Below are 12,273 nucleotides of genomic sequence, written 5' to 3'. Positions count from 1 at the left end.
TCTACACGTTTCTTACCAGACAAATTCCAGAGGAAGGCCCAAACCAACCATTCATTTACCATACTAACAAGTATTGCCTGTTTGAGCCAAAGCCTGCTTATTGCTCTGCGCCAAAGAAATCTATTGTTGACCCTAAACGATTAAAACCACACCAATGAGCTCCACCGCTACGCTGACATGTTCCCTAATTATGATGAACATGGGCACAGTTTCTTTAGAGCTGCCTCCTCATTCACTGTCCTGCTGCTGTAACTAACAAGAGCACCACATCTGCAGCTAAAAGCAGTAAATAGACTATTTGCTTCTGTTTGAGTAACGCTTGCTGAAAACAGAAGATCCCAGGGGCCTCATGAAAAGGTTATGTATGCTGGTTTTCACGCACACGGTGTGATGTACATCAATGAACTTGCCGTGTGAATACGCAAACCCTAGAGCAGCTGTGACAATGTGAGGGATGTCGGCAAAGTCATTTATTTAATTTAAAAAAACAAAATTAAAGTATATGTTTGTCTGCTGTTCTTAAAGATGTGTGCCTTAGGTGAGAACGAATGGGTTTGGGGCCACAGACAAGACAGAGAGAAACACTAACGCTTTGTTGGTTTTGGTCTTTTTATGGCTTTTGTTGACACTACCAGGCATAAAATATCGCCAGCCTTATCCTTAAAGACAGGGCTGGTAATGTAGAAAAGCAAGCAAGATTTGAAAGTAGCATCTCCTCGGGGCTGCGCCCACATACCGCTGCGTCGCTGCTTCAGAGCAGAGAGGAGAAAGGACCGACATTTTACTTCATGTCTCATTCACCGGTAAGTAAACAGCTAGTATTATCATACTGAATGTTTAAAACATACATGACTACTGTTAGAAATGTGCTATGATGCGCATTGAGCTCAGGCTCGTACACGGGAGGGGTAGAGTACATGCAGCGGGGCGAGGAGGCATTTCATTGGTTCTTTCCAAGCGGACCGCGAGGCAGTGATTGGTGGGCGTTGTTACAGGATCACAGCAGCTACAGATGACAGATCATTTTCACTCCTTTTTCAGAGACCATAAGTTATTTACTGCTGTCGGGGTGTAAAGACCTTTTCAAACAATAAATATATAAAAAAAATGTATATTGGAAATAGTTAGCAGCCCTGCCTTTAAATAAACAACGATTTGGATCCATTGTACACATTAGACTTTGATTACTATTGCAGGTCACTGAGGGATCATGAGGATAACATGCTATTTTTGTACTATCGTCTGCAATGCTCGTGAGATGGTTTTTTAAAAGGTCTGGCATGCTAGTTTGTGAACATATTCCCCTCTGGGGAAAAGCAGGCAATGACAGCTGAGCGACGAGAGAAGCAAAGCTCTTCGCTACGACTCAAACATGTCATGGGATGCACTTTCAACCCACTGTAATATAAATGAGAACAGGAAGTGGGTTGGTTGACCTGGATGTTCTTCCTGCATGGTGGCTCTCTCCTGTAGCCATGTAAACCTGACCCACATTCCGGTGATTATCCAGTAAATGACCTGTCGTCGATTCATGCTAGAGTGACCCCTACTTCTACTAAACTCCTGAAAAGCGCACTGGATTCCAATTCAGCCAACACAACTTTATTTATTGCACCAGTATATATATATTATTATTATTATATATATATTTCAAAGACACCCAACATGCAAACAGACACATGTAGACACCATAAAAAAAGGCACAAGGATCTGTTTACATGCTGCTGATTCACTAATGCAGAACAGAGGGAGGGTCTTTGCCAACACAACAGCAAGAATTCACTATCCCATTATACGCGGTAATAGGCAGAGGACAGCCGACAGAAAAGACAACTGAATGGGAAAATGGCAACAAAGCACAGCCCAGCAGCCTCACTCTATGCCCTGCGCAAACACAATTACTGCTTCGAGGCATGTGTGTGTATGTGTGTATAGTGTGTGTGTGCGTTTGTTTGTGCGGTGTGTGTGAGTCAGCCCGCTGGCTTGACTGTCGGCTTTTTCTCTAAATAGGCGATGAGGAAGACAACAACAGCAAAGAGCCATGTCAAATCGATAATCCCTTAAATTCTTCAGAATAACGTGGAGTGAAATGTAAAAACTAAAGGACATTTAGCCCTGCAGGCTGCAACGGCAGGACCGCGGGATTACGTGCGTGCCACTGTGTTGCTAATAAGAGAGGATAATGAAAACTTAGAGGTGACGTGGGGCCCTGCTGTCATGTGAAATATCAGCTTAATCCAGGTACATTTGACGCTGTGTCGCTTAATTCCACTTCTTTCTCTTTCAACCTCTTTCTCCGTTTGCTTCTCTGCTCTTTTCTGTCGGGCAGTTATTTACTCAGACTATTAATGTGGCTCTTTTAAATAGAGGCACTGGGGGAATATTAACATGAGAATGAAGGTGTTGTTCGAAGGTATAGCAGCTGCCTGCTCTTACTGTCTCCGCTTATTAGTCGTGTAAACATAATCAAAATCATGTACAGAGCAGTCAGGCTTTCAGAGAGCCTGTTCACAGAACCGTGCTTTGTACATTCTGTATCTTTTGAGCTGAGTATTCAGTCCTTTAACACATTTCTATGCCCACAGAGCCACCAAGGCAGCTGAGGACACTTGGGAGAGGACTTGGCAGGTGTTTAAAGTTTGAGCACATCATCCCAAACTGCCCCGGAAAAAAACAATGTACGCTGGAAACACAGAGAGGAAGAAGACTTTTTTTTTTTTTTTTTTATGTTGTAATCGCTTCTGAATGTTTTATAGGGACCCCCGAGCCTGGAGGATAAGCGAGACTGACATTGGCAATGAGAAAGAGCAGGGGGGAGACTGAGTGCTTGAGATAGTCGAGAATTATGCAGCGCATTCAGATGTTTCTTATGATGTGAAGAGTGCTTGGCGTTTATCTCAGCATACTGGAGCACTCATTACAAGCCCGATTCTATGACGCATCTACAGAAGAACACAAGTGTGTGTGTGTGTGTGTGTGTGTGTGTGTGTGTGTGTGTGTGTGTGTTGGGGGCGATCCATCCATCCACAAGAAAAAGAGGGAAGAACACACAGCTCTAAATCAATCCCCATGCATCTGTCTATACTGTATGTATCAACATCCTCCCTCCTACAGCCTTGCACTTCTTTACATGTTTTTAAATGAGAGATACTTGACTATCCTCTGAGCACTGGATCACATATTTATGGATATACAGTCTGTTCTTATTCTTTCCGACTGAAATGAATTAAATCAAATAACTAAAACTGTTTTGTAGAGCATGCAGTGCTACTGAGGATTAAGGGATTTCTCTGAATATGATCATGTATAATTTGTTTGTTTATATTACTTTATGTTAATTCATCTTTCCTTCTACTTTTTAATCATTTCAAACTCAAAGCAGGAACGTCGAAACTAATTAGCTACTGACAACTTTTTCTTTGTTGACTTTGCTGTATTGTGCATTGCGTCCTGTTGATTGTGTCCATTTACATACAGTATGTATGCACTAATGCTGCATGAGTCTAATGAGGCCCTGAGGTATTTTTGTACTTGTATAATAGTGTGGAGTTTTGTAAGTCATATTTATGGTGTTGCCTTTTTCTATTTTCTATACATTTTATTGTTATTCAACACATAAAGTAATGAAGTATGAAGTAATTTCCCTTTGCATTTCTTGTGAGGTGTCTTGTTGTGTTTATTAGTTTCGGGAACGTCTACGAATGCCTTTTATTATTTTTTGGTGTCGCATTTATTATAAAGAAATCTACACTCAGCTATTATAGATTTCCCAGGGATGATATATTATTGTTACTATATAGAATGTTGTATTCAAGCTTAAGCTCTATCTATAGTAATGGAAATGTGAATGAATGTTGTGTAATGTTGCCTTATTTCATGTGGAAGTTGGTGATTGGTGCAGTCAGACAGTCACCAACCAATCACAATCGTCATGGGTGGCGTAAACGCAAGATGGAGCAACGGTGCCGCTGCAAAATAGTCTCGGGAAAGAACTTGTGTTGGTGGAACATGTGCTCGTGCAACAGAAAACTCAGATTGGACAAATAGTCTAGCTAGCTGTCTGGATTTACCCTGCAGAGATCTGAGGAGCAGTTAACCATACACTCAAAGAAATAAGTCCGTAAAATAACAGAAACTGTTCTGGCAGCTCATTACCTGCACTTTGAACTGTAATTAAAAACTGAAATTATGTGTGTAGCTACAGTTAAAATACAGAACATTTTCTGTTTGGCCTGTATATAAAATTCTCTCACACAAAGCATTATTATACTTCTAAAATTTGGAAAAAAACTTCCAAAATGCAAGAAAAAGCGACAAACTTCAAACAAAAGCAACAAAAACATTGGAAAAAAACATTGGAAAGTTTGAAAAAAAAAAAAAAAAACGACAAAAAAGTCATAAAAACCCCGCCCAAAATGTCAAAATGAGTGTAAACTTCTTTAATCTCCCAAAACCTCCGTGGCCGAAAAAAGTTGTGGGAGCGCAAATTATGCAATTTGAAATCGGATAGCTCCTATCCGTGCCGAGGAGGCTCGGGTTCGACTCCGACCTGCGGCCCTTTGCTGCATGTCATTCCCCCCCCCCTTTCATGTCTTCAGTTCAATTCTGTCAATAAAGGCCTGAAAATGCCCAAAAAATAATCTTAAAAAAAATAAATAAAATACAGTCCAACAACTGTTAATACACAGGTATTTCTTTGAGTGTAGTCCTCATAAATCGACCCGAGTTTAGAATGCCAACACAAAGAAAGTGGAAGGTGACGGACATCTGGCCGAAAATTAGGGACATCCGGCTGACTATCCGGTGGCACGTGAACAATCCGGGAAATGAAACGTCGTCGATATATATAGACTGCTGTTGCATAAATACATTTGAAATGTAGCCGCCGGTAACTGATCCAAGCCCTCATGTTCGAGCGTGTGCTGTGTTACCTGCGCAGCAGCAGTTTGGGGTGGTTCTTGCTCTCCAGGTTGCGGTCGATGAGGTCCGACAGCAGGTGTTTGAGGACGTCGGTGGCGTACTCCAGCCGCCCCTGCAGGGCCGTCATGATAAGTGAAGCCACGTTGCCGCGGTCCCTCATGGAGAACGAGCGCTGCATTTCCAGTGTTCGGATGAAGGTGAGCAGGAACACCTTGTTGTTGATGAGCTGGCCAAACAGCTTCAGGGCCTTCTCCACATTCTGCTGGCCGTTCCCTGACACCTGGACAAGAGAGGGCGAGGGAGAACAATGCGTTAGTTAGCAGTGCTAATACGTTACCACCACTAATTTCAATATTAAACGCACGGTAAAAAATGTCCATGGTAATGAGCTGAATGTGTTTTGAAAAAGGATTGTTGCTCTTTAACTTTCATCTTGACTTTGTCTCGCACAAAATAAAGATTTCTTTTTCAAAGGCACCACAACCCCTCACTCATGTTTCACTCCAGGCAGACACAAGTTCCCACTCACAGGGAGTAAATGAGAAGGTCTTAATCAATTATTGACCCGGGTCTGTTTGAAAAAACAGTGTACACTGAGTTAGCTGCCATTTCACTTTCAAGTCAAAATGTCAAATAACTTGCCAGAGTAAGACAATCCCAAGGTGACAAAACTCACTTTACTTGAGTGCACGTCGCTGTTTGTCAAAAAGTTTGGATATCTTATTTGAGTCCTTTTGCTCACAAAATGCCTAGCTTATGCAGAAGTGACAATTTGACCCCCTTACCTAACCAGGCAACTTCTTCCTGGTAAATCCCAATCCCACCCTGCATAACACACAATCAACAAATAGAATGGTGGACCCCTATCACGATGAATCTCTTTATCCCTGATAGCTTCATCCTCTAGACTCCACTCTGTGTGTTCCACATGAAATAAACTAATTTTCCAGCACCACACTGGCCCCATGAAGAGGAGTGAATAGTGTTAACCAGTCAGTTTTCCCCCCAGTGGAGGAACCCACAGTCCTGCTTGAGGATTGGAAATTACTCAGTTCATTACTCCTCATACTGCAGCCACTGGTGGATGAAATAGCCATGTGTTGGGACCCCGATTTCCATGAGGGAGCTTGCATGTGAGGTGTATATATATGTGTGTGTATGCTGCCCAGTATTGTTGGCTATATGTGTGTCCGTGTGTGTGTGACACCAGAGGGTAGAATGGATGAGTGGCATCCTTTTCCCCTCAAGCACTTTGCCGCTTATGGAGGTTACCCTGCAGGGAGAGAGGTAAGGGCAGAGTCCCTATCTCTCTTTTTAACCTCAGTTTGACTTTCTCTTGCCTATTCTTTATGCATTTGCCAGTGGTGGGATGTAACTAAGTGCATTTACTCAAGTACTGTACTTAAGTACACATTTGAGGTACTTGTACTTTACTTGATTACTTCTACTCTGCTACATTTCAGAGGGAAATATTGTACTTTTTACTCCACTACATTAAGATTTAGTTACTAGTGGGTGCCTGGGTGGAATAGCGGTAGAGCGCAGAGGCCACAGGTTCAATTACGACCTGTGGCACATTCCTGCATGTCATTCCCACGCTCTCTCTCTCTCTCTCTCCCCTTTCGTGTCTAAGCTGTCACAATAAAGGCCTAAATGCCAAAAACATAATCTAAAAAAAAAAAAAAAAAGATACTACTACCTTGAGCTTTAGTTATTAGTTAATTTACAAATTAGGACTTTTGCAAACAAAACATGTAGTTTATAAAATATGATGTTTTATTATAAATTAAACTACCCAACAATATAACGGCCTACAAGTCCAGCTGAAAGGATTAGACCATGTTACCTTTTTTAAGCCAAGGACCCCTTAACTGAAAGAGAGATGGAGCAGGGACCCCCTACTACATACTGTACATTGTATAAAATGAAGTTGCATATTAAATTGGGCCTACAATAACGTGTAGGGTGGCCTAAAGCCTTTATACATAACTTTTTATGGTGCATACAATACTAAGCTATTAAAATTGTCTAGTAATTGTTGGCATGGTTTTATAAATCATGTTTAAATGTTAAACATACATGTGGTACAGTCAATCTTTAGGATGAACTGTATCTGTGGATGGCCTTAGAGACTACCTTATCTATAGGCCAGTAAGCCTATCATCAGTCGGGATTTATATTTGCTAATCATATCTTAGATTTTAGGACTTTTTAATTTGGAGACCCCCCTGCTGTGACGCTGAGGACCCCCTTGGGGCCCCGGACCCCCTGTTGAAGATCCCTGGATTAGACCATTAAACACAGAACTGTGAGGATTTTTCTGCATTGAGTACTTTTAATACTTTAAGTACATTTTCCTGATGATACTTAGATACCTTTAGTAACATTTTCAATACAGGACTTTTACTTGTAGTTGTACTTGAGTATTTTAACAGTGTGGTATCTGTACTTTTACTTAAGTAAAGGATCTGAATACTTCTTACACCACTGGCATTTGCTGCCTAGATGTCTCAGTCATCTTTCTTTCAATCCCTCTCTTTCTTGCTCTCTGTCTTTCTCTGGTTACCTCCAGTTCTCTGAGGACAGGATGATCCTCTATGCCGGGGAAGAGGACCCTCATAGCGTATGTCCTGTAGTCCAGATGGGGGATACCAGCTCTGTCCAGGTCACTGGTCAGCTCATTGATGTCTGTTTGCAGCTCGGCGAAGGCTGGGAGAGAAGGGAGACAAGAAAGAGAGAGAGAGAGAGAGAGAGAGAGAGAGAGAGAGAGAGAGACCGGTTGGAGGGAAGCCTTGAGACATGCAGCATGAGAATTAAAGTGTTCTTTAATCCCCAGGGACCAAAATACGTGAATCCTTTTTATCTTCCTGGTGTTTACTAGTGTTATCATGAAGCTGACAGTTAAAGCCCAAGATAGTCTTCATGTCAGGGAAACTCAATATTTCACATCTCTCCCTTAAAAAAACACAGACCTCACTCTCTCTTTCACACACACACACACACACACACACACACACACACACACTCCCCTTTCTCACTCAATTTGATCTACCAGCCGGTAAATTGGCTGTAGCTAAGGCCCCAAAAGAGTGTGTGTCATCTCAGTGTGAGGCTGCAGGTGAGCACTAGTTAATTGGCTCCATCCTGACTGACTCCTGTTTGGGCCTACGGCTCTGTTGCTCAGCTTCGCCGCCTGTGGGGAGGCTCCCTGTCTGCAGCCTATCACTGGAGCAGCAGCAGTCCCCTAACACCCTCCTCAAAACTCCGCCATCTCTAAAAAGCCGATAGCTTTTTTTTAGTCTTAGCCCTCACCTCCTGGCCCCCTGAGACTCCTGGGTTTGCACACCAACACATGGGCTCACAGGTACACATGGAGTGTATATACTCATAAGGAGGAACCCAGGTACCCATCTAAATCTGACCCCCAGGACAGAGCACTCCTGGCCACTGCTAATGGTTAAAACATTAATCTTCCCTTTCCCAAGGCTGCCTGTGTGGGACTGTTTCCCCCTGTTTGCCTGCTCTGTCTATCTGCCTGCCTGTCTGACAACAGCATATCTCTGTTATTAGACCATTCTGAAAGTTTGCTGCAATTGGCTGCTTTTTTCCCACTGTGTGATAACACTGGGAAAGCAGATCAGGGGTGGCTGGAGGGGATACATAATAAGGTCCTGAAAAAGCAAAAGTGCCATCCCAGTGATTGGCTATAATGACCGCCGATGATGACATCAGCGGCCAATCAGCAGTGTTTATCTGAAAGCATCCATGTAAAACTGACTCTTGGTGAATTGTGATTTTGTTTTATCACAAAGTGTTGCTTTTATCTTAGTTAATGGGTGTTTTTCCTCAACCCCTGTTGTTTAGTTCATTTGCTTTTTAGGGAGCCTCTTGTAACATCTGGCCAGGGACCGCAGATGAAACTATATTCATAGAAATATTTATTAAATATACACCGTCCCTGTCAAATAAAATAAAGATAAAGATGTGGTCCTCCTATTGGCTAGCAGGTCAAAGGTCAGATGGACTACTGTGCCCTCTCTTAACCTCGAGCCACAAGGGACAGGTGTGTTTCAGAGCAGCTCTTTGTTCAACACTGTTGCAATGTCACTGTCGCTTAACAGCGTTCATGGGACCAAAACACACACACACACACACACACACACACACACACACACACACACACACACACACACAGGTATAAAGACACGCACTAGATGCATTAGATAAATGTGGAATCACCCCTCCGGTTAAGACGTGAGTAAGATGTAATAAGCATAATGTGCCTCTCGCTGGGAGGAGGTTGGGGTTACTCTAATGAGAAACTCTGTATTCATGTGTCAGTCTGTGTGTGAGTCTGTATCCAGCATGCAAACTAGAAAGCAGTAAAAACTGCAAGGACTCACAACATGTCGAGACGGGACACATGTAGGCCGAACTGACTAAACATATGTGTTGTGATATACAACCAGGATGGCTTTCTGACCAAAATTTGTGATAGACAACCAGTTATTTACTTTCTGTACTATATGCAGAATTTATGCCTGTTATGTGATTACAGTCTGCACGAGTGAAATGCATTCACCAGCCCCATTCAACTACATGAGTGATGGAGCAGCCTCTGAAAAGACTGGCTTTAAATGGATCAAGTTTGGATCAACGGAAGTACATTTCCAGGATAATTGCCTGACATGTCCCTCACCTTCCTCTCTATGTGTGTTGACGTTCTCAAACTCTGTTCGCTTCGGGAAACAACAACAAACTTCGAGCTAGCAGGCTACATGCTAAAAATGGCAAGTTTTGAAGAAAATTTGGATAATGCAATAGCCTAAGGCAGGCTGGTTCTTTCAGGCAATGATTATAAAGATTTACAAAGAATATGTTTACAGCATTTCCTATCCAACTAGGATGTTTCGGGACCGATTGGTGGGATTGCTGTGGACAAAGTACACACGGAGATACACTGGTAAGAGCTAATTCATTTTAACCATGTATCAGCTAATTTAAATAGCTCACGTTACTGTATTGTGTGAACTGTTAACTTCATTTCATATTGTATGTGGCGTTTTCTTTTGCGGGGTGCAAATGTTCCACCAAAACAAGTTCCTTCCAGAGACTATTTTGCAGAGCCACCGTCGCTACGTCTGGAGCTTAGCGCCGCCCAAGACGATTGTGATTGGTTTAAAGAAATGCAAACAACCCAGAGCGTTTTTTTCCTCCTATCCCAGAATGTATGTGTGGTGTAGCCAGACCTTACTCCGCAGCGCTGTGGAGATTGGTCTGGCAATGTGAGACTAGAGCAAAGTAGACCCATAGTCACCCTAAAGTTTAACAGTAGGCTGCTACACAGTGCTACACTTGGTCTGTCTGCCGACTATACTGTTCCAATACTAACCTTCTTTGCACTCTAGGGCAACTCGTGACTCCAGGTTGTCCATTTGCATCTGCAAGCGCTTCAGAGTGAGGTCATTTTCGCGTGACTTTCGCTTGTATGCGATGAGGACGAGGATGACGATGATGAGGAGGAGGCCTCCGCCGGCGGCGATGCTGACGATGGCCGGGAGGGTCAGCAAGCTGTCAGACATGATGTGGACCGCACCAGGAGAGACGTGGAGACCACCTACCTGAACCTGCGGAGAAACACAAACACACGTCATTGCAATTAATATTTAAGTAATTGTAGTAGTTGTCTTCGGGTCAAATTTAAATTTAAAGTAGTCAAATTTGACCCATTTTCAAAATGTTTCTATATGAGAAATTTGGGTTTCTATCAACCAAACTGTCAAAAGAAAGAAAGTGGATGGTTCCATACAACGCTCTTCACAAGAGAAATAAATGATCACTTCACTCCTTTCATTGAATTTGGGGTTTTTATAAAATGTTATAGCATTTCAAAAAAGTTGATGAAAGAACGTTGGAAAAAAAACAACTAAAACATTTTTTTTTTTTAAAACAGAAAAATATCGCCAAAGACGTCGGAAAAAGTGACAAAAATTTCGGAAAAAAAAGGGGAAAAAGACGACCAAAGCGTTTAAAAAAAAGTTTTAATTTAAAATTTTGACCCAGAAAAAACAAAAGGTTGCATGGTCGACAGGAAGACAACACAAGGGTCTGTGTTAAAAACACAGAGGGACGACCCATCATGTTTCAACAAAAATCTGGTCTTGATATCTTTATATCACATGATAACTGATTCCCAGCAATGCATGAGCCAAATCCTGCCAAAACATAGTTAAATATTGCCTGCTGAAATTGATACTGAGTACAAACACATGTGGCCACCTCCACACTGATGTTGAGAGGGAAATAGTCTGGGGCTTGCACTCAATAAGCGAACGGGCAACTAAAAATAATTGCAGTGGATTCTAGCAGAACCTTTTGACAGCTAAAGCACAATCATGCTGGTCTCCCTTTGACCTCTTTCCTTCAGCTGAATGAACAATGATGAGAGCACGAATAATGGAGTTTAGAGGCCAGCTATTATGAAGAAGAATTTACAATTACAGGAAATAGAGTGGAAGGAAAAGTTAGGAAGATAGACACTAACAAACACATCTTCCATACTGACCATCACTTTGTATTGTCCGGTGAGGTTGGGCGGCTCACACAGCAGCTGGTTCTCAGACACAGTGACAGAGCAGGGAGTCTCACCAATCAGCACAGTGTAGTTAAGCTTCACCCCTCCTGATGCTGGGGGAACCAGGTTCCTGCCCTGTGGGCACGCAGAGATGGACACAGGGGTGCGAAATTAGGGGGAAAACTCAGACACACAAACACATGGCTCATTGAAGATGAAGGCAATTCTAAAAACCCACAAAGCCAATATGTCCCTTAAACACACTGTAAATTACATCCCTGGGTTTGGGGCACAGCTGCGGCCCAATGTGACTCCATACTGAGATCAAACAAGGTAATATATTTCACAGGGGAGGTAAGTGGGGACAGCTGGTAATCAGGACGAAAAAATTAAATATATTCCCCAACAAATTCTACGTCTGTCAGTTGCAAGACTTCTTACAACCAATATAATGAGAGAAATAATCTAATAGAATATATTTATTTAGCTGATGTTGATATCCAGAGAAAGTAAGAATACTGTGATAAGTCTGCTGTGGAGGTTGAACCAAGCGGAAACTTCCATATGTGAAAAGTGAAGCCAATGCGGAAGTCCACTGGCACCAAAAAAGAAGTGTGATTCTATGGAAGACTATGGGGAAGTAACCCATGTCATGCCTTGGTTTATTTAATAATGACTTTATGGCCTCAATCGCTAGTTTCAAGTCTTCTTGAATGCAGCGAGATGTTAATTTTTGTAAATTATGGTCCCGTTTATTTTGAAATAGACAATAAAGCAGA

At 42.3% G+C, this 12,273-nt stretch overlaps 1 protein-coding gene across 1 annotated transcript in view; it reads right to left on the bottom strand.

Annotated features, from left to right (window-relative positions):
- plxna2 (plexin A2) overlaps window positions 1-12,273 on the bottom strand; it is a 208,140-nt gene that overhangs the window by 30,242 nt on the left and 165,625 nt on the right. The window contains exons 19-22 of the mRNA XM_078255710.1: window positions 11,486-11,629; window positions 10,313-10,547; window positions 7,487-7,629; window positions 4,932-5,200 (exon numbers count right to left, since the gene is read on the bottom strand). Coding sequence (XP_078111836.1) covers window positions 4,932-5,200; window positions 7,487-7,629; window positions 10,313-10,547; window positions 11,486-11,629 — 791 coding nt within the window. The remainder of the gene's footprint in view (window positions 1-4,931; window positions 5,201-7,486; window positions 7,630-10,312; window positions 10,548-11,485; window positions 11,630-12,273) is intronic.

Source organism: Sander vitreus, chromosome 7 (genome assembly GCF_031162955.1).
Source record: "Sander vitreus isolate 19-12246 chromosome 7, sanVit1, whole genome shotgun sequence".
Taxonomy (NCBI): Eukaryota; Metazoa; Chordata; class Actinopteri; order Perciformes; family Percidae; genus Sander; species Sander vitreus.
Note: the sequence above shows the minus strand (reverse complement) of the source record. Positions and strands in the feature narration are given on the sequence as shown.